The sequence below is a fragment of the Natrix helvetica genome (assembly GCF_964273705.1).
Source record: "Natrix helvetica genome assembly, chromosome: 1".
NCBI classification, from domain to species: Eukaryota; Metazoa; Chordata; class Lepidosauria; order Squamata; family Natricidae; genus Natrix; species Natrix helvetica.
Window position 1 is genome coordinate 154,767,510 of NC_138548.1, and position 27,799 is coordinate 154,795,308.

Here is a 27,799-nt window from a genome sequence, read left to right on the forward strand (position 1 = left end):
CCACCAAAGGTGTTTCCTATTTTTCTACTTGCATTTTTTACGGGCTTTTGAACTGCTAGGTTGGCAGAAGCTGGGACAAGTAACGGGAGCTCACTCCGTTATGCGGCGCTAGGGATTCGAACCACCGAACTGCCAACCTTTCTGATCAACAAGCTCAGTGTCTTAGCCAATGAGCCATCACAATGTTGATGGGGTGACATAAAGGACAACTTGAGCTGCGTGTTCAGGAAAAAAATAAAACAGGAAAGAAGGAAAAAATAAAACCTGAAAGAAGAAACATTAGGATTCCATGGCTGAAGTTGAAATAAAGACCAGGTTTGCCCAGAGAAGCAGCACATATTAGATCCTAAACTGTGGTCAATTATTATTTATAACAGTAGTATGGCATTAGAAACATAAGTAATCATTCAGGAGTTACACCCAGGTGTATTCCCACACATCAAATGATCGAACAATAACACAGTAATATAAGAAGCAAAGTACAGTTGGGTACAATTATACTACAAAGCCTCACTGTTATTTTGCTATGCCATAATATACATTAAAAGATAAATAAAAAAATATTTATAGATTCAGAAGACCATTCAACTCAACATTGATTTCGATTGAATGTAATGGTATCCTGAATTTCTCATGATGATCAAAGGATAATTGATTTTATTTCACTAGTTAATTGACTATCATAGAAAGTCAAACATATTCCATCTCATTTTGAAGAAACCATTTTTGATCTTATTATCTTTCAGATATATCGTGCTAAAATACTTTTGCTTCTGCCTTAGCCCCCATGAAACCTGGAGTATAACATATCTCGAGAGCTGATACATGAATTTTAATATATTTTACTTTTACCCTAAGTGCTTAAGTGCTCTTATTTATGTATTTATCCATTTAATAATTTTTAATTGTTATTATGTATGATGTTTTTGATATGGACTGTACACCGCCCCGAGTCCCTTTTGGGAGAGGGGGCGGTCTAGAAGTGCTAATTAAATTAAATTAAGGCTTCAGATTAGAACTTCAGACTGAGTTCTAGTGTAAGGCACAAAGCCAATTGGTTGTCCTTGGGCCAGTCATTCTCTCTCTGTCCTAGGAAACAGGCAATGGCAAATGAGATCCAAAAAAACCTTTAAGCCCAAAACCCAGCCTGAAGATGGCGAGTGAGACCTCGCTGAAACGTTGCCAAGACAATCTCAATCTTACATGGGAAAAGCCCCGAATACAACAAGACCAGCATGTGTGTTTTTGTGTGTGTGTGTGTGTGTGTGTGTGTGTGTATGTATGTGTATATACATACACACACACACTCATATATATGTATGTGTGTATGTATGTATGTATATGTATGTATGTATGTATGTATGTATGTATACATACTGTATATATGTATTTGTGTATACTGTACATATATATATACTGTATATATATACAGTGGGGCAAAAAAGTATTTAGTCAACCACCAATTGTGCAAGTTCTCCACTTAAAAAGATGAGAGAGGCCTGTAATTGGCATCATAGGTAGACCTCAACTATGAGAGACAAAATGTAAGAAAAAAACCCAAACAATCACATTGGCTGATTTGGAAAGAATTTATTTGCAAATTATGGTGGAAAATAAGTATTTGGTCAATATCAAAAGTTCATCTCAATACTTTGTTATATATCCTTTGTTGGCAATGACAGAGGTCAAACATTTCCTTTAAGTCTTCACAAGGTTGGCACACACTGTTGCTGGTATGTTGGCCCATTCCTCCATGCAGATCTCCTCTAGAGCAGTGATGTTTTGGGGCTGTCGCTGGGCAACACAGACTTTCAACTCCTTCCAAAGGTTTTCTATGGGGTTGAGATCTGAAGACTGGCTAGGCCACTCCAGGACCTTGAAATGCTTCTTACGAAGTCACTCCTTCGTTGCCCGGGCAGTATGTTTGGGATCATTGTCATGTTGAAAGACCCAGCCACGTTTCATCTTCAATGCTCTTGCTGATGGAAGGAGGTTTGCACTCAAAATCTCACGATACATGGCCCCATTCATTCTGTCCTGTACACGGATCAGTCGTCCTGGTCCCTTTGCAGAGAAACAGCCCCAAAGTATGATGTTGCCACCCCCATGCTTCACAATAGGCATGATGTTCTTTGGATGCAACTCAGCATTCTCTCTCCTCCAAACACGACGAGTTGTGTTTCTACCAAACAGTTCTATTTTGGTTTCATCTGACCATATGACATTCTCCCAGTCCTCTTCTGGATCATCCAAATGCTCTCTAGCAAACTTCAGACAGGCCTGGACATGTATTGGCTTAAGCAAGGGGACACGTCTGGCACTGCAGGATCTGAGTCCCTGGCGGCATAGTGTGTTACTGATGCTAGCCTTTGTTACGTTCGTCCCAGCTCTCTGCAGGTCATTCACTAGGTCCCCCCATGTGGTCCTGGGATTTTTGCTCACCGTTCTTGTGATCATTTTGACCCCATGGGGTGAGATCTTGTGTGGAGCCCCAGATCGAGGGAGGTTATCAGTGGTCTTGTATGTCTTTCATTTTCTAATTATTGCTCCCACAGTTGATTTGTTCACACCAAGCTGCTTGCCTATTGCAGATTCAGTCTTCCCAGCCTGGTGCAGGTCTACAATTTTGTTTCTGGTGTCCTTCGACAGCTCTTTAGTCTTCACATAGTGGAGTTTGGAGTGTGACTGTTTGAGGTTGTGGACAGGTGTCTTTTATACTGATAACAAGTTCAAACAGGTGCCATTGATACAGGTAATGAGTGCAGGACAGAGGAGCCTCTTAAAGAAGAAGGTACAGGTCTGTGAGAGCCAGAAATCTTGCTTTTTTGTAGGTGACCAAATACTTATTTTCCACCATAATTTGCAAATAAATTCTTTCCAAATCAGCCAATGTGATTGATTGGTTTTTTTTTAACATTTTGTCTCTCATAGTTGAGGTCTACCTATGATGCCAATTACAGGCCTCTCTCATCTTTTAAAGTGGGAGAACCTGCACAATTGGTGGCTGACTAAATACTTTTTTGCCCCACTGTATATACATATATTTATCTATATATGCTGTGTGTGTACATATATATATATACACACACTCATATATGTGTGTGTGTGTGTGTGTGTATACATACATATACATACTGTGTATATATACATATATTTGTGTTGTATTTGTGCTGATAAATAAATAAAGGGAGACTAGTATAGATCTATTTCAAGCTATTTAGCTCTCATCAGCTAGCCATACCCTTACTGGGATTTGAACCTGGGCTCTATTACATATTAGGCAAACACATTAGCCACTAAGCCACAGGCTCTCCTCCTTATCATGTATTTGTAACACAAATACATACATATATTTATCTATATATGCTGTGTGTGTGTGTGTGTGTGTGTGTGTACACAGACTGACAGACAGACAGACAGACAGACAGACAGACAGACACACACACACGACTGACACACTGTATTGTTTACTTAATGAAGTTTTAATTCTATATATACTTACTTAAGAATAAATCCCAGGACTGAACTGCGAGCTATATAACCCATTTCAGAAAAATCTGATTGAAGGTCTGTCTGCACGTCACAATTTATGAAGATTCCTTCTGCCCAGTTTGGGGGGCAATTTCTGTTGCAGGATATTACTCCTTGCCATGAAGTAAAGCTTCTTTTTTTCTGCAGCAAAGGCAAAAACATATATAACCTGATCAATATTGTCCCTGAGAACAAATAGTTTCCTTTTATAAATAAAGGAGTGACTAATCAAAGAAGAGCAGTGTTTTCAATAAAGGATAATGGGCAAAGGTTCCCCTTGCGCACACATGCTAGTTGTTTGCGACTCTAGGGGGCGGTGCTCATCTCCGTTTCAAAGTCGAAGAGCCAACGCTGTCCGAAGACGTTTCCGGAGTCATGACTCAATGCCGGCATGACTAAATGCCGAAGACGCATGGAACGCTGTCACCTTCCCGCCAAAGGTGGTCCCTATTTTTCTATTTGCATTTTTATGTTCTTTCGAACTACTGGGTTGGTAGAAGCTGGGACAAATAACCGAAGCTCATTCCGTTACGCGGTGTTGAGGATTCGAACCACCGAACTGCCAACCTTTCTGATCGACAAGCTCAGCATCTTAGCCACTGAGCCATCCCGTCCCCTTAAATAAAGGGTACCATAAGCTATATATGTCTCTTGAACTACTTTATTTGACTTCTGCTATTTTTTTTTTAAGTTGTGAAAAGCCGCAGTGGTCACCAGAATTCCTTCCACTATCCTCTTTTATATGAAGGGATACTTGTGCACATGCAAGCCTGTTTACAGCTTATGGCTATCATCACAGGCTCTTCCACCGGTGAACTTTGAAGCAGAGATTCAGCGGAAAACGAGATGAGACAGAATTTGTTCTGCAATTAAGCTCAGACTGCAGAATTTTCTCTTCTCCAAAGAGAGGTTAAGCTAAAGGTTACCTCTGTCAGCCACCTTCAGATCTGCCCCCATCATATTTGAATGCTTGTCATACGCTGGACATCTAAAATGGGTGGGACCAGAACCCAAAGTGAATCTGCAAAGGACTCCCCGCCCACCATTTTGCTTCACAAAATGCAAAGGGGGGGGGGAACCCCATAGCAACAACCTTTCCTCCACAAAACGCAGCACAAATGTCTGGTTTTGTTCATTCTAAAAGTCGCAGATGTGGATAGGTGACATGTGGTTCCCAAGCTTCCCTTTTTTAAAACTCATATTTTGGAGAAAGGATTGGCAATCCACAGGCCCCATATAGCCCAATTTCATTTTTTGCGATCAAGGAAGCCCCCCGCCTCCCAAGTTTGTATTGCCAAAATGTAGAGGAGAACCTCCATTTTTTTCAACAGGCTGATTATTGCCTTGTTTCTTTCACTGCCACTGAAAGATTAATCACGGAACTTTTGTAAGCCTCTGCTGGGCTTAAGCAACCGACCTAGAGATTTAAAAAAGATAACCAGAATTACAAACAAACAAACCCCCACAAACTGCTTCAGCCCAACTGATTTCTCCACATCACTGATAAATATCTTGCTGTTAATGCGGTTCAAAGCATTCTGAAAGTGCAGCTTGATTAAGGAAGAGGGGGGGGGATCCTTAACAAGTCTTTTTCATCTTTGGTTGGTGTCAAAAATTTTAGCATTTTATTTTTATTTTTTTAATGTGGCATTTTTATATCTTTGAGTCGTCATGTGCGAGGAGGTGGCAATATAAAATTTCTAAATAAAATAAAATAAATGGCCGGAACGTAAACTGGAGACCAAATTTTAATACCTGAATTATAAGCAATGTCAGTTGAAGTAATATGATATGGGGTTTGGGGAGGGGTGGGGGGTGAAATCAATTGCAAGCCATTTCAATGTTGCTTCCAAGAGACTTCTAACCTGAATCAACCCATCTTAGGAGACGGCTCAAGGAGAAACCCATTCAAAATGTTCTAACTTCTGTTTCTGTTATTTAACCATTGATAAAATGAACCCCATGTTTCAAAATATTCCATATCTTGCAAGAGAAGGATTAATTTCACTATAAGGGCTTATTATATATTTATTATTAATATGATTTAGTATTAACAATTACATATTAATATTATGATGAGAAAATACTGTTATTATATGATCACTACTAATGAACGTTATTATTGTTGCACACTTGGCAACTTGTTGAGAGGTGCCGCTCTCCCACAATTTGAGAAGGGGGAAAAAAGGGGGCTTTCCCCTCAAGTCCACGGAGGGAGATTTCAGGGAAGCTCCAAATGCCCAGCGGGGTGCTTCAGCCCAGCGCTGCTCCTGCGGCAAACACGGGAAACTTCCCACACACACACTAGTCAGAAATTTCTCTCTCACACACACCTCCGGGAACCTGCTTCCCTACCGCACACACTTTCTGTGCCTTTCTCCCATGGAGGAGGAGATTCTGCCTCCTAGCTCGGGAGCCAGCGGGGGGGGGGGGGGGCGAGCCGGGCAGGTGCAATGGTAATGGGGAGAAAGTTAGCGCGTGCCCATCCGCACCCACCACCTCCGCCAGCTCAGGGCAGCTGACTCATGTATGAGCCGAGGTTGCGGAGAGCCCCCTGCGTGTTGCAGAGAGGGGTCCAGCCTTTGCCCGCATGACAAAGCATTCCCCGTCATTAAGGACAAATGGGAATACCCCCAATAAGCAAAGGAAGTGCCAGCAAACCGCCCGCCTGTGCTCAAATCACCCTGCCTCTGTCCCCGTATGGGCTCTCTGGTCTCTGGCAAGACCGGATTCTTTCCTGCCCTGCTGCATCGTCTCTCCACACCCAGAGGTGGCTGGGGCAACAGTTCCGCCCCCCCTCCTCAAGCCCAGCAAGAAAGCTTGATCATCCCGCCAGATCCATCTAAGGAAGGAGAGAGAGAGCCAGGCTCAGCCGATCTGCTCTCCACGAGCTAGAAGCAGCAGTTAAGGGTAAAAAAATGGCCAAAAACGAAAGCTGAAGTCTGCTGGCCAGCGCACACATGCACGCTGGAGCTGACAGGGCAAAGCCCTGACAAATGGCTCCACGTGCCACCTGTGGCACTCATGCCATAGGTTCGCCATCACGGCTCTAGGAAATTGAACTCACTCAACTAAGTATGACAGACAAATGACAAAGTATCAATACAGATATAAAAATGGGCAATCCATAGCATCTCTAGAAGTCTCTCGAAAATATCTCAGTAGATATTAATTAAATTTTAAAAATTCACATTCAATTTAATATGGCAACTGAGATATTTTGGAGAGGCTTCCATTGATGCTGTATATTGCCCATATTTTATATCCATATTGATGTTTAATATAAAAATAACTATCATACTTAAAAGATCAAAATATGTTTCGATCTTAATCTCTTGGTGTCGATTGATTTTGATTACAGTGTAATTTTAAATGTATCATTGATTATGTGATTGTGTGCCAACAACTCTTAGCAACCACAAAGATACCATATAGATGTTTTAATTTTTCTTTATATTGCATGTGCCATTATGAGTTGTCAGATTGCAAGGAGATATAAATCAAGAAGTGTTTCTACATGGATTTTATCCATGAAGTTATTAGCTCTATTCAAGGTAGACTTTTAAAAACTTTTGAACAACAGCAATTCCTAATTACTTATGTTTAAGTAAATAAATGTTTTAGTTGTCATTTTAGTCTTAATTAGATCTAGAACCCATTATAAAAAGCAGCTCCTCTTCTCTATGTTTTTATTACAATTATTTTTATTGAGATTTTATTGAATTCCTTGGATTTTGACTATGGAACAAAGCATGTAATTATGAAAATAAAATAAACAAATTCCATTTCTAAACAGAAAATCCTGGTGCTATCTTAGCTGAGGACTTCAACAGATACAACTTAAAATTGGCAGCAGCCGAAATTCTTCGTTACAAAGGGATGAAAAACTTATCACTTGAGTAAAATAGGACTTCATCCCAGAAATCAATGTGTGCTTTTTCATTTCCCTTTTATCTTAGAACTGTAGAAGCTTTTGGAAAAACCAATAAAAATATGTTTTTTCCTCCATTACAAAGGAAATTGTCTTGTAGTTTTGCAAGGAAACAACCTTGAACCAGCGTTCAAAATACAGAAAGTTCATGACCAGTTCTCATAACTTCTTCCCACATTTCAAAATTATTTGGGAAATCTTATTCCTCAGACAAAAGGAAGAAAACAAAGACAACTTGCAGTTTCTTCTGGTTCAAAAAAATGCCCAACTTGCCACTTTTCAAGGGAGAGGGGGGGGGAGGAAGCAGGCAGTATACTGTCCCCAAAAAGACAATAAACAAGCTACTCAAGTTTTTTTTAAAAAAAACACTTCCCTACAGAATGCTTATTCACAAGTTCTGACTACAAGCAGTCAACAACTTAGTATATTTGTTATAGTTCAAAGTTATGGTGGCCTTGGAAAAAGTGATTTATCACTTGTGCTCAAACTTAAAACCATCACATCACCTTCATGGTGACATGATCAGAACTTGAGGGCTTGGCAACCAGCCTGTATTTACAACCGGTTTCAGCATCCTGTTGTGACCTGATCACAATGTGATTTCCAGCAAAAAACACCCATTGGGGAAACTGAATTCACTTAACAACTGCATGATTTGATTAATGACTGTGATGATTCTCTTAGTGACTATCATAAACATTGTTGTAATTTTGGGTCCAACTTAACTTACAGCTATGCGACTGTGGTTGTAATCCTTGACCTACCTATACAGTAATGAGAAAACCTACCAGCATGCCTCACTCTGAATTTTTCATTGAATGTTAATAAACAAGTCCTCCCAAAAGAAAATACAGTTCATCACATTTTATTACATGTCCTCAGTTATGCCCATTCACTCAGCACCCAAAGTTCTGGCAGTGCTGGGAAAAAATGGACCTATGACAGTCCTCTTAACCCAGAGGGTCCCCAACCCCCTGGGCCAGGATCCAATATCGGCCTAGTCTCAACTGGGCTGTCCAAGTGGTGGGCCGGGGTGCACAAACAGAAGGCTGGTGAACATATGCGCGTATGCAGCTCCCTCCTTTCCCCCAGGTGGCCCACCAAGCCACAAAGATTGGGGACCGCTACTCTAGCATCACAGCATCTCTCCCCCACCAGCACGTGATTGCAATCCAGACGCTCAGCTCATGATTATGATGTTGCAAAGAGCTATGGAGATGTGATCGTCATTCCCCGCCAAGCAAAGTCAATGTGGAAGCCAGCAGGGAAGGTCACAAGTCACTCCAATATGTCATTCCTACTCTTTCTCCCACTCAAACATGGCTTCACTGACCCTGCCCCAGTCTCTCCCATCTCCAGCAGCGCTCCCTATCGCACTTTGCTTTAGACTGCGTCACTTAGTGACAGCAATCCCAATTGCAATTTATTATGTAACCTGAGGAGTACCTGCATATTAAACATTTGCAAAAAGGAAGCTCACGTTAGTATATAGTACGGCTCTTTCTCCACAATGTTTTCTCACAATTATTGTGTTTCTCCGAAAATAAGACAGGGTCTTATTTTCTTTTGCCCACCTAAATAAGCGTTTGGCCTTATTTTCGTGGAGGTGTTATTATTTTTGAGGTGCAAGAGGCAGCAAGCATGGTCACCTCATGGCTGCTGCTATGTTGCAATATTTTCAGGGAGGGCTTATTTTCGGGGGAGGGTTTATTTTAGTACATGCGCTCAAAAGCCCGATTGGGCTTATTATCCAGGGAGGTCTTATTTTCAGGGAAACAGGGTACTTTACAAAGCAAGTGGGAGGTATGAATGCTAAACTAGATTACTTTGGGTGCCCACCAATAGTTAATATCGCTTTGTGTACTCCTCCCCCATCCCCCAAACTAAGGGTAGTCTAATTGGAGTTGACACTAATTGTGCATGTGGTAGAGGAAAACTATGAGTTAGAAGCAATACTAGAAACAGAAACACACACACACACACATTTTACACCATTTTCAACTCCCATCTCTACGTCTGGAGAGAAGGGAAACTGAGCAATAAAGCTACCTCCCCTTTCCTTGTTTGGGCCATCTGCCATGTGATGCTTCAGTTAAATGCACCACAAGCATAGGGATAAACTGTGATTAATCTTGGCAGAGTCCCTTAATGGCCTGGGTTCAGATGATGTTCCAAGCCTAACCCATTGTGGCTTAGCAACTCTTCCAAGGTAATTTAATGGAAGTTCATAAATCTAAATACAGGTCCGTACTGACATATCTAAGATTATTTTGATGGCTGACACACAAAACACCAGCAGAATTGGATTTAGTTAGTATTGGAATAATAGACTGGTAGTATCAATGCTGCAGGCATTGTGCAAAGTGGAAAGTCCAGAAATATTCCAGAAACAGGCCATGGCAAAGCCATTTATAGTGTATAGCCACTTAATTTTTATTGATATCAAGAAAAATACACAGATGTATCCATAAAATGATCAGAAGTCGAATTCAGCATGAAAGAGGCTTTATTTTTTAGGTCTGCTTTTTTTTATAAATAGAATTATATTCAAAAACTATGGGTAGCCCTCGACCACAATCGAGGCCAAAATTTCTGTTGCGAAACATGTTTGTTTGTTTGTTTTGTTTGTTTGTTTTATTGGATTTATATGCCGCCCTTCTCCCAAAGGACTCAAGGCGGCGTACAACATTAAAAAACACATATCACAAAAGTTAAAAGGAAATTAGATAAATATCCCAAAAAACAAACCCAATTAATATGGCAATAACATTTAAAAAATAGATAAAATTAACAGGCCAGGCCGGCTTGCTGGAAAAGCCAACTTTTTAGGGCACGTCGGAAGGACCGGAGGTCAGGGATTATGCGGAGCTCCGGGGGCAGCTCATTCCAGAGGGAAGGCGCTCCCACAGAGAAGGCTCTCCCCCTGGGGGTCACCAGCCGACACTGTCTGGCCGACGGCACCCTGAGGAGGCCAACTCTGTGGGATCGTACTGGACGGTGGGAGGCTACTGGTGGCAGTAGGTGGCCTAAGCCATGGAGCGCTTTAAAGGTCATAATTAATACCTTGAATTGCACCCGGAAAACAATCAGCAACCAGTGCAGGCCGCCTAAAAGGGGTGTAACATGGGAGTACCTAGGTATCCCCATGATAACCCGCGCGGCCGCATTCTGGACCAGCTGAAGCCTCCGGGGGCTCTTCAAGGGCAGCCCCATGTAGAGAGCGTTGCAGTAGTCCAGGCAAGAAAGGACGAGGGCATGAGTGACTGTGCACAGAGCATCCCGATCCAGGAAGGGGCGCAACTGACGTACCAGGCGAACCTGGTAAAAGGCCCCCCTGGTCACGGCCGTCAGGTGTTCTTCTAAACTAAACCGCGTATTCAGGAGGACTCCCAGATTGCGGGCCCTCTCTGAGGGGGCTAAAATTTTTCCCCCTTTCATCAAAGATGGAACAAGATGCACAAATCGGGATGATAGTTAAATGCATTTGCTCCATTTTACAATCTTTCTTGCCACAGGTGTTAAGTGAATAACTGAATCTGGCTTCCCCATTGACTTTCCTTGTTAGAAGGTCGCAAAAGGGAATCATGCAGCCCCGGGACATTGTAACCGTCATAAATATGAGTCAGTTGAGAAGCGTCTTAATTTTGATCACATGACCATGAGGATGCTACAACGGCTGTAAGTGCAAAAACTGGTTATGAATCACTTTTTTCAGTGCCATTGTAACTTTGGTCACTAAACCAACTATTATAAGTAGAAGACTATCTGTAGTTAGAAGCTTATTCTATGACTACAGGTTGACTTACAACCACAATTGACCAAAAATTTCTGTTGCCAAGCAAGACAGTTGTTAAGTCAGTTGTGTCTCATTTTGTGACCTTTCTTGCCACAGTGGTTAAGTGAGTCATTGCAGTTGTTAAGTTAATAGCACAGTTGTTAAGTGAATTGGGTTTTCCCCATTAACTTTGATTGTCAGAAGGTCGCAGAAGTGATCACATGACCCCAAGGCACTGCCACCATCATAAATATGAGTCAGTTGCCAAGCATCTGAATTTTAATCTAGTGATCATAGGGATGCTGTAACAGTCATAAGTGTGAAAAATGGTTATAAGCAGAAGTGGATTTCTGCGGTTCGCCTTGGATTGGGCGAACTGGTAGTGGCGGTGGCAGGAAACTCCGCCCACTCACCAGAACGCTTCTGGCCATACACAGAAGCGTCGTGCGAGCGCGAGTGCACGAGCTAATCGGTAGTAAAATAAATTGAAACCCACCACTGGTCGTAAGTCACTATATTAAATGCCACTGTAACTTCAAAGTCACTAAACAAAGTGTTGTAAGATGCCAACTACCTATAGTTAGAAGCTTATTCTATAACTGATTACTGTTTTAGTGTGTACTTACTTTTATACAGCTTTTGTTTGTATATAGTTCGTCACACAGTCAGCCAGATTTTCAGACTGGATTTGGCATTTTTATCCACTTATCAAGTCTTTCCCAAGAATTGGAATAGGCAGGCACTCTAAAACGGTAATCAGTTATAGAATAAGCTTCTAACTATAGGTAGTTGGCATCTTACAACAGTTTTATGGCCCTAGAGGCATCGTCACAGAATATAACCTATCCTGAATAAAGTTGCCTTTTGCAATTGACTGGTGGTGAATTTGTCAATGCCGGTGGTATTTGAGTAGTGCTTCAGTTGTTTGGAGATTGCAGCCAAGGTGCCTATTACTGTTGGTGCTACTATTAACACTACTACCGTGTTTCCCCGAAAATAAGCCACGCCCTGCTAATAAGCCCAATCGGGCTTTTCAGAGCATGCGCCACAATACGCCCTCCCCTGAAAATAAGCCCGCCCCCAGTCCCCGCCATTAACACTGTACCACCTGCCGGTACAGCTTCCGGGGCAAAAAGAGGGCTCGCCGCAAAAACAGCGGCAGGCCAGCAATGTGATCACCCCCTCCTGCCTGTTCCTTCTCGTGCAAAAAAACACCGCCAACCCCAATGGCAAAGGCAGCCTGCCTGGTTCCCTTCCTCGCGTTCCTCGCCATTGTGCTCAGGGAAGCGGCTGGTGAAAAAAAAATTTCTCACGAGTTCAATCAAACATCTTGAAATCGCGAGAAGGTTTTTTTTTTTTTTACCAGGGGCTTCCCTGAATATAATGTCGAGGAATGCAACAAAGCTAGAAAGGTAGGAGGCACGCCCCGCGGCCCAACACCGCCCACTTTGCCCCAATGGTAAAGGCAGCCTGCCTGGTTCCTTTCCCCGCCGTCCCTTTAACGAGGGGCGGCAGGTGGGGGGGGGGGAGAAGCGAGGCACGCCTCCTACCTTTCCAGCTCCGCCGTGTTCCTCGTTCTTTCGCCGATTGAATCCCCTTGTAAAAAAATCTCATTAGTTCAACTCGCGAGATCTTTTTTTACAAGGGGATTCAATCGGCGAAAGGGCGAGGAACGGAACGGAGCTGTCAGTCTCTGGTAGCGCTAGGACACGCGTCTCGCTTCTCCCCCCCACCTCTCCCCCCTCACTAAAGGGACGGCAGGAGAGGGAACCAGCCAGGCTGCCTTTATCATTGGGGCGAGGTGGGCGGTGTTGGGCTGTGAGGTACACCTCTTATCTTTCCAGCTTCGTCACGTTCCTTGCCCTTTCGCCCATTGAATCCCCTTGTAGGAAAACCTCGCGAGTTGAACTAATGAGATTTTTTTTACAAGGGGATTCAATGGGCGAAAGGGCGAGGAATGCGATGAAGCTGGAAAGAGGTGCGCATCGCAGCCCAACACCGCCCACCTCGCCCCAATGATAAAGGCAGCCTGGCTGGTTCCCTCTCCTGCCGTCCCTTTAGTGAGGGGGGAGAGGTGGGGGGGGGAGAAGCGAGACACGTGTCCTAGCGCTACCAGAGACTGACAGCTCCGTTCCGTTCCTCGCCCTTTCGCTCATTGAATCCCCTTGTAAAAATAATCTTGCGAGTTGAACTCATGAGGCTTTTTTTACAAGGGGATTCAATCGGCGAAAGGGCGAGGAACGAAACGGAGCTGGAAAGTTAAGATGCATGCTTCGTTTCTCCCCCCCCCCCACCTGCCACCCCTCGTTAAAGGGATGGCGGGGAAGGGAACCAGGCAGGCTGCCTTTACCATTGGGGCGAGGTGGGTAGTGTTGGGCCGCGAGGCGTGCCTCTTACCTTTCCAGCTCCGTCGCGTTCCTCGCCATTGTATTCAGGGAAGCCCCTGGTAAAAAAAAATGTCGCGATTTCAAGATGTTTGATTGAACTCGTGAGAAGTTTTTTTTTTTTACCAGCCACTTCCCTGAGCACAATGGCGAGGAACGCGACGCTGCTGGAAAGGTAAAAGGCGCGCCTTGCTTCTCACCTGCCCCAGAAATAATAAGCCTTCCCCTATAATAAGCCCAAGGCCATATTTCGTGGGGCCAAAGAAAATAAGCCCCTGTCTTATTTTCGGGGAAACACGGTATTCCTTTAGCATCATCCAATCTAAGGACCCAGATTGTTGGGGGCAATATGCTGATTGTGTAAACCGCTTAGAAGCGGTATGTAAGTCTAAGTGCTACTGCTATCCTAAAATCAATCCATTACAGGATGGCAATTCTTTGAAGGAGGTTACAGACTATTATCTAACATGCTAGTCCAATACAGGCTGGAAGAACAGGGTTTCCAACTTTTGGGTCTAGTCCTGTGAAAGCAACCATTCAAAGTTACAACAGCACAGAAAAAAAAAGGTGACCTTGCATCTGTTCCTCACACTTATGACCATTGCTGCATCCCCTGGTCATGTGATCAAAATTTGGGTGGTGGGCAACTGGCATGCATTTATGACTGTTGCGGTGTCCCTGGGTCATATATTCACCATCTGTGATCTTTCCAATCAGTTTCTGACAAACATTGCTTAATGCCTGCATGATTTCATTGAGTTTCAGTGAGTCGCTTAACAACCATGGGAAAAAGGTCATACAATTGAGCCTGAGTCACTACCTTGCTTGGCAACAAAAATTCTGGACTCAATTTTGATCGTAAGTCGAGGATTAGCTGCACATATGATAGATATATCACTAATAACTAGTGATAACTAGATAATAACTAGATATATCACCAATAACCAATGGGATAGAAAAAGGTTGCACAGAAGAACTTGCAAGGTTCTTACATCATTAACAACCTTCTCTTCACACCCATCACTTCTGCCTCACAAACACAACATCAGCCTGTCCAGCTGTCACTTTATGCTCTTGGAACTGATCTCTGCCAATCTCTGGACATATTTCCAGTGAAGAAGGCATTGTTTTATTAGCTACTTAGGCAAAGCACACACCATTAATGTAGTTTTTATCTCTCTATTTCCCTGACAAAACAGAACCAGCCAGTCTGACTCTGTTATTATCATTAAGGTTTTTTTCCCCCTATTCACTATCATGAATCCAAACAACATCTGGAATTATAGCTATCCTCGAGAGGGAAAGGGGAAAAAATTGCAATTGCTTAGAGAGAACAAAACTTTTATTCTTTTCCACATAAACAAATGATTAGATAAACATGTTTCCTGCTGGCTGGCTAGATTTTTAATGAAACTCTTATTTCCCTTTTAGCTCTTGATAAGAGTCTCAAAATACGCTGTCTTTTTTGTCCTCCTTTCAAAACAGAGAGATAAATATAATACTTCCGTCTTCAACACCAACATTACAGACAGAAGTGTTTGAGAGGGAGGAGTTAAAAGCCTTTGAATGCTGACTAGCATGTCAGGGAGTTTAATAAGAGGAAATTAAAGAGCCCTTTACTGAAATATTATTATTAATGTGTACCCTGGCGCCAGACATCTTTCTCATCAATGTAGCTAGTATGCATGACCCTCCTTAACAGACAGCTGTCTCCGGTGTCATTTCTATCAAAATCAAACCTCAGGGCCTCTGTAAAATCAATATAGAATAGAGAAGCTAAGCAGGCAGTTAACCAGAGTCAACTAGAAATCGTGGGTGTATTTAAGACCAATGCAGTTTTCCAAGAAAGAGCAGCCAGAGCAGGCACATATGTATGCATGTATGTATGTATGCATGTATGTATGTATGTATGTATGTTTATGTATGTATGTGGTTTCTTTGGTTTTGGAATATTGTTTCAGCCCAATCCCTCTCAAGTCTAAACAATGGTGGATAGTTTAATATGTTTTGTGACACTGTTACTTATTCAGCATCAGGGTTAAGCAAAACCACAGCTTTCATATAGTAAAACTCTGCCTGTAAAATCAGTCAATGAGTAAATTAGCTTAAAGGACAGAGCTGGGCCACAGTCGTCCTGTGAATTTTCTGGCTGAATAGGTCACTCAAAGCCAGCACTTATCCTTGCTAATATAATGATCTAATAAGCTTTCAATGTAATCTGTAAACATATTGACTCAGAAATAGACCCACCAAGTCCAATGGAATATATTCCCAGGGCATATAGTACAAAATTGCAGTTTTATTTTACTTAATCCCTTATACAGGTCATTCTCACTTTATGAGCAAAAAATTGAGCTCAACATTGTTAAGACATTGTTAAGTGAATTTTGCCCGACTGTACAACCTGTTTTGCCACAGTTGTTCAGTGAATCACTGAAGCTGTTTAGTTTGTAACATGGTTGTTAAATGAATCTGGCTTCCCCATTGACTTTGTCAGACGGTTGCAAAAGGGGATCACATGACCTCAGGACACTGAAACTGTCCTAAATACATGCCAGTTGCCAAATGTCTGAATTTTTATCACATGACCATGGGGATCCTACAATAGTCATAAGGGTGAAAAATGATCCTGTTAGTTTTTTTTTAAGTTCCATTGTAACTTCAAACAACCATTAAACAAATGGTTGTAAGGCTATAAAATGAACAAATGATCTGAAAATCAACTGTATCGTGACATACTTTATATGTATTTATTAAAACTCAAAGTGAACAGAAAGTACATACCAACAAGCAGGACTCAGCAGCTCACCTGATGGGGAAATCTAACTCACAAAATCCTTTCTTTACAGGGCTCTGCAAAATATTCCCTGGGATGGGGATTAGCATGACATAATAGTCCTCTGTTAAAATCTTATTTAACAATTCTATAATGTTCACAAATGTAGTACATTTGGTTCAAATTAAAATAATTTAGAGCTATTTCTCGGCTGACAGGTTTCTTTCAAAATAGAAATCCTCTAAAATCCAACCATGCATTCACAAATGTTATTCAGAATACTAGCCCCCAATTTAATACCATATTTTTCGGGCTATAAGATGCTCTGGGCTAGAAGACACAAGTAGCTTTTGGGGAGGAAAACAAGAAAAAAAAATCTGCCTCTTCCTCTGCCTCCCAGAAATTTGCCTCCTTGTAGCAAACAACAGAGAGCCTGATCAGCTTCAGCACTGCCTGATTTAGCACAAGCAGCTGATTGGCGGTTGGATCTGCTGCTCGGAATACCGCTTAATGCTGCTCCAGGATGTGGGATCGCCACCACCCATCACCGCCTCTGCGCGCCCCATTTTTACCTATCCCCGCCACCTGGAATGGCCTGAAAATGGCGTGTGTGGAGGCTGAAAACAGGATCCATGGAGGCCAAAAATGGGACATGCGGAGGCAGTGATAGGTGGCAGCGGCAATGGGCGGTGGCAATCCCCGCAGCCTGGAACAGCTGATACAGTATTCTGGGAGGCAGATCCAACCGCCAATCAGCTGCTCATGCTAAATTAGGACGTGCTAAAGCTGACCATGATGTTTGCTGCAAAGAGGTAAATTGCTGGGAGACAGAAGTCGAAGTGGGGGCCGGCAGATGGGTGGGGCATCAGCAACATTAGATGCATTAATGCACGGACATTTCCACCCACCTTGGAGGGAGGGAGTGCGTCTTATTCACCGGAAAATACCGTACTCTTTAACTATAACGGAGTATGGAACTTTGTAGAAGTCAGTGTTTTGAAACTTTAATTTTTATTTTCATCCTGCCTTTATTTTTATAAATAAGGGGGAGAACATACTATTTTGTCATCCTCCTCCTATATTCCCCACCATGACAATCCTATGAGGTTGGTTGGGTTGAGAGAGTGACTGGCTCAAGGTCTCCCAGCTGTGCTTTCAAATATAAGGTGGAACTAGAATGCAGAGTTTCACAGTTTCTAGTCTTAACCACTTGACAAAACTGGCTCCTATCATTTATGAATGTATGCCAATGGCCCCCAACCTTTTGGGCTCCCGGGCCCGGTTCCCTGGAGAGAGGTTTTCCCGTGGACCCGAGGGGGTGTGGTTTTGCATGCTGCCTTCATCCTGCAGGCTTTGTTGTTTGCACAGCCTGGTTTTCTGGCATGCAACGGCCCAGTGCTGGTCCACGGACCAGGAGTTGGGGACCCCTACCATATGCCATTTTTCTTCTCCTTCTTGTTTTATAACTTTATTTTTTTTTTCTTTCTGCTTTCTGAATTCATTAACAAAAATTAAAATAAAATAAAACTTTTTAAAGGCAAATAACAGCAGCTAACAGCAGGATAGTCAAACGGTATATAGAAAATTAAAAACAACAATTAAAATGAACACTAAAATAAATTAACAGTTAAGAGTCTGGTGGAACAGATGCATGTTCGCAGATTTTCTGAACAGTGTATCTAGATAGAAGACTGCTATGCTACAAAAATGAGCGATGAGAAATTATGGCATCTTCAAAAGTGCCACTTCTGCAGATCTAAACAGAAAAGACGTGAATTCTCTCAGACAGTTTAGATTGAGTCATTTAGAGCTTTAATTCCAAGAACTTACGTTTGTGTCAATTACCACCTAGAGGTAGTCTTCAACAATTCAACCACATCCTGCAAAATACCCTATGTGTGTCTAAAAATTGTGATTGGTGCGTGATGTGGGAAAGGGGCTTTCTTGTCAAGAAAAGGTGCAGAGATCACATTGTGCTTGTACCGACAGATTTCTACTACACACCAGTTGGTACTACAGTACTACTCCTCGACTTACAACCATTCATTCAGTGACTGTTCAAAGTTACAGCGGCACTGAAAAGGGGATGTATGACCCTTTCTCACATGACAATTGCAGTATCTTCAACCACAATTGAGCCCAACATTTTTGTTGCTAAGAGAGATGACATGACCATGAAGATACTGCAACTGTCATGTGAGAAAGGTTCATACATCTCCTTTTCAGTGCCGCTGTAACTTTGAACAGTCACTGAATGAATGGTTGTAAGTCGAGGAGTAGTAATGTAGTACCAACTGGTGTGTAGTAGAAATCTGTCGGTACAAGCACAATGTGATCTCTGCACCTTTTCTTGACAAGAAAGCCCCTTTCCCACATCATGCACCAATCACAATTTTTAGACACACATAGGGTATTTTGCAGGATGTAACTAGGTAACTGACTAAGCGTCACCAAAATTCAATTGTCTTCATGAATGGCTTCAACTGGCATTGAATTAGGCAAACACATTGCTCTCATCATTTGCAAATCCAGAAGATGAAGGTCCCACTGTGGACCTGCACTTTCACAAGACTGCAACCAATTGCTGAACCACAATTCCCTGAGGTTTAATATCCTATTTACCCCCAGCATCTCCATATTGTTTGGATTTAATTATGGAATGTTCTCCATCCAACTGATTACAGAATTTAAGCACCACTCAAGGATTCTTATTGTTTGCTTGGAATTTAATGACCTAGAGTTGTAGAACTGGGTGTAATCACCATAATGATGGCATTTTACTCCAAAACTCCAAAGGACTTCCCCACAGTTTTATGGAGATTTGAACAACACAGAAGTATCCTACTTGTGGTAGAATGTAGTCTAGAATCCTAGGAGGATGATTGTCAGAGGGCAAAGAGGCAGCAGACTTTGGAATGTATGGTAGGGTAGAAGAAGCAAAGACAACTCCCTCTAGTAGTTCACAAAAAACAGTTCTAGAGTTAACTAAAATGTTTATATTGTGCAGATAGTTCTTTTAGTCTGGCAAGTTTCTGTCTGTAGGCAAACAATAATAAAGAAGCTACCCAGAAGTACCGGTAACTAATGTGTCACTCTTGGTTTGTGAGGCATGACAATATTAGACATTGCAAGCCAATGACCTAAGTGCTCAAAAACAGTCTCCTGGTGCTGACATGAGCAGATAGGAAAAACAGTGTCCTTATGATTCAGAAGGATGACTTGATTGATGGTATTAAAAACTCCTCTTTAGTTGCTGCCAATATCCCAGTATGGTATACCCCACTACTCTCCTACATGTATCCTACAACTTCCACTCCCTCCTGCCCCCTAATCCACTTATATTCTTGGCTTTTTTCTCTGTCTTGTTCTCTCTCCATTATATCCAAACAAAACAACTCTTCCTTGAATAATTTTAACCAACCCTTCCCTTTTTCAGAATTGCCAATCTAGTTGTAAATCTAAAAGTAACCAGGAAACGATCTGTCCAGAACAACTGCAATACAAAAGACCTTCTCTTTTACATCACCACCTTCACATGCAAAGGTTTGATCCAGTGAGAAGGCTTTTTTTCATACTAACAAGGCACACGGTCAAAATAGCCAAAATGTTGCACCCTTTCCAGGCACATGTTTGCTGAGCTTATAACTGGGTTCAATACTTGCAAACACAATAGCAAGAATAGCACTAAGGAAAAAGGACCAGTATTCAGAACTATCAACCCAACCAACTTTGTGGATTTAGTTTGAATAGCTGCTTGGCCCACTATAAAAAGGGATCAGGTCTAATCCAAATGAGCACCTTCAGATGAAGGATGTTACGGTTTGTTTTTGTTTTCTTACAGGAAGATCTGCCCTGCAAAATAGCCTGCCAAGGTTTGACACTCCAGAGGAGAGCTAAACAATACTAAGGTCCGAACATGGATTATGAATTTTTCATGGTCTTTCCCAACATTACCTTCACAGGTTTCTGTACAAAGAGCACAAATAATTCATGCCTACATTTGCTTTTTATTTTAAAAGTCAAGTAGATTACGTCAAGTAGATCAGACTTCAGGTCAAATGTTCAAATTAATACCAGAATGTTTTCCACATTGCAAATTATTTGGTTGCAGAAATAATTTAAAAAGTCAACAAGAATCATTGTTTCTTCTGTAAAAGGGGGAGTCTTTAAAAGGAAAATAAAAAAGAGGTAGAAGACCTATGTACATCTTAAAAGCAAGCCCATTTGCCCGGCCTCATTTTAGACTTTCCAATCAATTCTGAGGTACCTGCCATTCACTTTTAATAGCATACGCTTAGATTCTAAATCTGCTCAGAGGATTACACTGAATAAACATACTATAAAGAGAGCCAAGGGCTCCAGACATAATACAATTGACAGCTACAACCGACTGAAGTGGGAAGAAAGTGCACGCACAGCACAAAAAAAGTTTAGCAAATCTCTTTAGAGGCTCTATGGCTCTACACATTTTAGTTGCTCAGCAGCAGCCTCCGCAGAGAGCTAGAAAGCTGTGTTGAAACTTGATCTCATGACTCATTTTTATAGCTATAATTCAGACAAGGCCTTCAGGCCTGTTCTCACCACCAATTCAGCTCTATAGAAGCAAAATTAACAAACGTCGATACAATAACATGTTTGTATTCGCAAAAAAAAGGATGCCTCAGCACACTTTTAGTCTGCTTCTACACTGCTCTGCAGAGTTCTGCCATATAATATAGCAGTTATTAGAGCCAAAGCTATGATTAAAAGAAAAGGACCCTCTCAAAGTGGGATCCAATGTTTAGTCTTAGTTTAAAACACAAAATTCAGTACTGCAGTCACATTTGCAACACAAAATACAGTACTGCAGAGCAGGGGTGTCAAATTCAAGGCCCCTGGACCTGATTCGGCCCGCGGGGTGATTAGATTTGGCCCGCAGGGCTGCTTTGGAAACAGCGAAGAACTGGCCTATGGTGCCTCTGCCAGCAAAAACGGAGCTCAGGAGGGCTGTGAAGGGTGGCCTTCTTGAGCTCCGCTTTTGCTGGCAGAGGGTCAGCCGAAAACAGAACTCGGGAGTCCGTTTTCACTGGCAGAGCACTTGGGCCACATGCGCCCCTGACACGAATGATGTTGAGCTGGCCATGCCCATCCTGGGCACGCCCACTCCAGCCCCCTGAGCAACCCTGATGAGGCCCTCAATGAAATCGAGTTTGACACCCTGCTGCAGAGGATATATTTAATTACTGTGCTGTACCTTCTCAATATACTGTTCCCAATGCTGGTTGCTTTAGATTTCCCTGTAAAACACTTGGGAGGTTCTTTCTGAGTAACTTAAATATCTTTTTTAAAATATGTATCAAATCTGTGAAGAACGAAAAAGAAAACAATATGAACAAAATTAAAAAGTTTAAAAATCTACTCTGCCCTAAGAATTCTAAAATTGATTCCATTTTACACAGAAATTTTAAAAGGTCTTTTGACACTACTGTCCAGAAAAAAACCAAATATTTAAAACAAATCCATGGCTACTTTTAAAAATTCTCATTCTTTTCTAAGTAGGAGAACTGTAGATAACAAAAATTAAATGTGACAGAATCTTGATTACACATTACAGAAAAAGACTGTCCAGGTGACCTATTTTTAACATCCTACATCACAGGTGGTTTGCATTTAAGTTGAAACTTTGATCTATTTCAAGGCTGCATATGATATGACCTATAAAATCTTTGAACAATTGATTAAAAACAGTGCAATGTTAACACTATGTGATCTAAGTCAGTATCCATCAGGTCACAAAAGAAACACCAACAACAATCAAAGAAGCAGCCTCACCTCATTTTACTTTATCAGGTTGCCATATCAAAACATTTTTCATCATAAAAGCCCCCAAAGCACTTGCAAGAATACAATTACTTTATTAAGTTTTCTATAAATTAATCCCAGTTAGCATGGCTGCACATAACTCTTTAAATTAAGAGAAAAGGGAGTTGACAATTCATGTAGTTGATTAAAACTCACCTTGGCTTTTTTTTGGGGGGGGGAATAATTTTACTGTTCTTAGATGAAATTTTTTTCCTTTTCTAACTATGCTGATAGGAGAAAAGCTGAGTTTTTTTCTCATTTGAATGGAAAAGCAACTCAGCTGGATTCAGAGTGTTTTCATTTTTCTTTTGATATTTTTTTTAAAAGCAAAGACATAGCTTTTTCCACAAGTAACTCCAGCTATATTTTTACAATTTTCTTTCCGATCCCTTTATTGTTTGTATAAAAAACCCAAGGCAGTGAGCATACCTAATATTCTTTTCATCTCCTGTTTTCCCCACAACAACCATCTTGTGAGGTGAATTGGGCTGAGAAAGAGTGACTGGCCCAAAGTTACCCAGCAGGGCTCTCATGCCTAAGGCAGGATTAGAACTCACAATCTTCTAGTTTCTAGCCTTGTGCCTTCACCATTACACTAAACTAGTTCCATTTCCTAAAATAAGCCAGATTCCTGCCTTGCCCTGTAGAAAAGATTCTTCCTTGCTAAATCCTGTTAATTAGCTGCATTCAGACAGACTGGTTTTCAAATCCAGTACCCCAGAACCAGCTAAGCAAACAAGACAAGTTGGGGTAATAAACAGATGCATTAGTCCCCAATTAGAGGTAGCAGCTTAAAAGAGAGAACAATGCACCTCTACACACAGGTAAGGGGAACAATAAAACATTCTCACTGATGCTTATCTCTTCAATTTAAACTGCTCACATCAAATGATAAGTAGTTTTACTATTTTTGTTGTCATGTGCCAATCAAATATACCCAAATGTCACTCATCTTCTTGTCCAACTATAGTTTTTCACAAATCAGTGCCTTTCAAATGTACTGGATATACTAGAAACCTCATCATCCCAAAAGAGCACAGCCAAATACTGCAGGCATGATGGATTTGGGCTTAGCATTTTATCTAAGGTCAACTACTATAGTTGATAAGCCACTACTTACAGCTTAGTACATTGGGTGTACACAGATATTTTTACTTTATTCACTAGCCATAGTTAGAATTAGTATACTGTCAACCAAATCAAACTTTTCCAACCTACATTCTCAATGCAGACAAATCCGCCTACGCATTAAGCCTAGGCTACACATACCCCATGAGAACATATTATTAATATTAGAGACTATTCTTGAGTACGAATATTTGGATGAACATAATGTTTGTACAAGGAGTGCCTCCTGAGATGTTAATCTAAATTAGAAATCAATAAAGCACAGTCAGATGCACATTAAAAAATTAATTTCGAAAAAGTCACCTGGCCGAAAGAATTGCTTAATGGGTAATGGAATTTTTAAAATGTAAAAATAGCCGTGAATTGCAATCAGCCTTTGAAGAGTATGCTTGGATACTATAGTGATGAATCTACTCTGCCAGTTGGGCAAATCTGGAGGCTTGTGATAACTGAAAATAATCCTAGGGATAATGGCATCTCAGAGAAAATAGATACCACATCCTTCGTTTTTAAACAATGGTAAAACAATATCGTCTACAAAAGTTTTAGTAATGAAAAAAACAGTCCTTGGGCTTTGGATATTTCCTCACTTTGGTATAAGTTTTAAAGGTTTCCTTCATACTGCTTAGGTATTTTAACTGATATTGTATATTTTTAGGGATATTTTTATAAAAATATATCATTTTTATTTCAAGCAAGTACTGAAGATGCTCTACAGACTGGGTAATTTCATATCAAAATAAAAGGGAAAATCAAGTACTGGAAGTTGATTTTTTAGATTCTACGGATTTCTATCCTAAGAGACAAGAGCTAGAGTCCAAAGAAAGCCACCAATTCCAGAAATGCAGCAGAATTTCCTTTCTAAAGCAGGATCTGCAATCCTAACGCAGGCAACATATGGTTTTCCTACTCAAAACATTTAATTCAAGAGTGAAAGAGCAAATAAAACTGAGGCCTCAGTGTTTGTGCTCAGGTATATGAATCAGACATTTATAAGCTTCTCAGTATGAAAACAGCATTGAAAGCTGAGGCCTTGCTCAAAGCAGTTCCTGAAACTGCCTGTAGTAACTCTTAGTGGGAATTGAAAAAAAGATTTAGAGATGGGGCCACACAACCACTTCCTGTTAAATGTGTCATATTCTTGACAAATATCAAATCAGCCACTGGTAAGCCAGTACCACTTTCACCTTTTTCATATACCTATAATATCCAGAAATATCAATCATCCATTGGATCAGAAAGGTATGACACCACAAAATAGATTTCAATACAAATTTACATAGATACAAACTCAGTATGTGCTAAAGGGAGGGTAATAAATAAGCCATGGTTTGTTTTAGGGCATGAAACCAGTTAGAAATCATACAGTTTTGATGACACACTGATTGCAAGTGTGACTTCACATGATATATATAAGTAATACCTCATGGCTTACATTGCAGTTTTTTGACTTACTTGTGATTTGACTTTGTGTTCAAACCAATCCAGAAATATAAGGTAAGAGCAACTGTGAAGAAGAAACTAGGAACTGGCTAACTAAAGTATGACTATCTTCAGTCTGAAAAACAAATCCGAAATGATTCAGTGCTTTAACAATTCATGAGTTAGCATGATGTAAGACTGTGGCAAACATACATCTTTTCAAGCCAAACACTGCATAGCAATATTTAACTAAAACAATGAAACTTGTTTTAATTTCAGTTTTCTGATAAGATTTCTATTGTGCTAAATAGCCCTAGCAAATATGGACAAGTGGTTTTGTTTTATGTTTAACTTTACTCCAATTTGTATAAAAATGTTGTTTAATATGCCTAATCGATTAAAGAATCAGTCTATACTTCAACTTCCAAGGTAATTCAAAGCTATGGTTTGCATCCCAAAGAATAGTTTTAAATCAAACCAACAACCTTATGTAGCAACATAGCATGAACCAAATCTAGGTGTGTCTCCTTGAGGCTACTTAAGTAATTATCAGGGATGACATAAAGCTTTCGCATAGACTGCCATACCCTAAGAGAATGTTCTTGTTTCAAACTTTGCAGAACTATATTCATATCTCTCCTCCTGTGGAAGAATGAAAAAGCTGGAAATGCCAGTGACAAGGCTGGCAATAATAATAACAGAAGCAGCAGCAGATCAAGATAATTCTGAACATAGACAAAGATGACAGAAAGGGTAATTTGGAGATAGGACGTGAGAACATTTGAGTGAGGTCATTTTTCAAATTTGGACAAATTTTGTCCCATAAATTTCAACAACACAATTTAGTTTAAATAGAACTGCTTTTTCATTAGTAAAGTACTTAAAAATCTGTAAGAATTGTAAGGTTTGTTTCCATTTAAGGGCTTCAGATGTAGGTCCTCTCCATTCCGTGCATGAAACAAGAGCTTGCCGTAATGAACTTCCATGCCATAATCAAGGACGTATTCACAAGATTACCTAAATGAGTTGTCATAATTTAAAAGCCTGAAGGAGCTACTTTCTGACAATTCAATTTCATGCATGTCAAATCCATCCACATATACGCACCATATGTTTTCAATGTATGCACAATAACTGTCTGAAAAATACTTTCAGAATGAAATAAGTGGAGGCCTTTTCATTTTTTTAAAATGTCATTTTCGAAATTCACATTTAAGAAAGTTTAATGTTCTATTCCAAAGAAAAATAACTTCTAGAGAGGTGTATATAATTTGATCAACTCTATAACTCTAAAAATTAACATACAGCAATTTATAGATGGCAAGTGAAATAAGTCAACCCACACGTCCAATATTTAGATGATCTGGCCACATAATTGTCAGGTATAGAGACAGTGGGAATCACATGTTCACAAGCTGATTTACAATCGCAATTTGTGGTGCCCACTAACTCCTTGCTCTTCAAACTTTCAGCTCTGCCGAACAGTTAACCCCCCCCCCGTGTGTATGTGTGTGTGTATAAAAAAAGGAGGGATAAAATATAACCACCATTCTCTCATCACACTGCTTTTGATCACACAGACTCAAATCAGAAACCATGTGCCATAGGAAAATAGAATAGCCTCTGACAAAGTATGAATTTCAAAATTATAAAGCAACCTGAATCCAATCTACTTTGGTACACATAAATTAGACTAGAGATAAACCTCAGAGATACTCCATACATTTTTTTTAAAGGGCTGAACATAAACACAACACACCCATAACTACAACTACTCTATTGCTCAAACTACAATGAAATGTTTAAAGAAATACAAGTTCTCATAGCTGAAATTGGAATGCATATGTCAACTTAAGTATGAAATAGGAGCAAACCTTTGAACTTTCCAATATACTGGAAGCGCTAAGTGCTCTAGAATACATTCCTAGAATGCAGATTCAGCAAAAACAATTACTGCATGATAAGTGCAAAGACATCCTTCCAATTAGCTACTGCTGGTGATAGAATGAAGAGAGCAAAGGGATCAATGATATGCAATCCCACTACAGATATATAAAATGGGGCGGGGGAGTGTTGGTAGAAACTTGTAACAAGGGAGTTTGAAAGTTTCAGTGAAACATTTTGAATTGTTTTGTGATCCCACAGAACAAAACCTGAAACATTTTAAGTGCTCTGCTATAGGGAACAATGGCAACACAAAATAAGCCCCTTATTTTTTCATCATTGGGTCATAAAAGTAAGCAAAATAGTAGCCCATGCTAATTGTTGTCTACTGCTCAAACTATAACTACATTGACTGAAGGATTATTATTTTTAAGGATGGTAAATATTTAAACATTCCTAGAGTAAACAAGTTGGGTATACCCTTTTATAGCCTGTCTGCACAAATAATCACAGAAATTAGCCCAGCAAAAAGAAAACATAATAGAATCACTCCAGCACAAACCCCCCCCCCCCACACACACACAATTTAACAGTAGGGGGATAAAATTGTCATGGCCGTAACTTTCTTCCTAATGCATAGTCACTATAACATTTCTGCATTCAGCAAATACAGACAACTTGAGACAAAGCAGTATATCCCAAATGCCTAAAAGTTTACCAGCACAGATACCCTTTCTGTAAAGCACAGTTCATAACAATCTATCTGAAAAAGGCACAATGAACACACAAAGACTATATATATAAGCCTTGACCTCTTAAATTCCCTGTTTCCAAAATTTACCTACCTCCTACTGTAGGGGGTTAACTCACCCTCACATTACTAACCTTTCTTTACTCAGCCACATTTAAATGGTAGCAGCAGGAGGGAGAGAACTCAGCTCTGCTATTTTACTGGCTAATGTGGTCTTAAAAGTCTCCATAGCTTAGAGGAATTTTAAGAACAGAAGCTAACTACAATCTATAGCAGTGTTTCTCAAACTTGGCGACTTTAAGTCCTGTGGACTTCAACTCCCAGAATTCCCCAGCCAGCTGGCTGGGGGATTCTGGGAGTTGAAGTCCACAGGACT

The 27,799-nt window shown here is 40.7% G+C and overlaps 1 protein-coding gene across 3 annotated transcripts in view; it reads right to left on the reverse strand.

The window, feature by feature from the left end:
- The window catches only part of ACVR1 (activin A receptor type 1), a 92,601-nt gene that overhangs the window by 58,472 nt on the left and 6,330 nt on the right, over positions 1-27,799 (reverse strand). For 2 of the 3 annotated variants that reach the window (XM_081938067.1, XM_081938069.1), the window contains exon 2: positions 3,503-3,672. The exons of the other annotated variant lie outside the window; for it this stretch is intronic. In XM_081938067.1, the coding sequence (XP_081794193.1) occupies positions 3,503-3,546 (44 nt within the window). In that variant the 5' untranslated portion in view covers positions 3,547-3,672. The remainder of the gene's footprint in view (positions 1-3,502; positions 3,673-27,799) is intronic. 3 annotated transcript variants of the gene reach the window in all.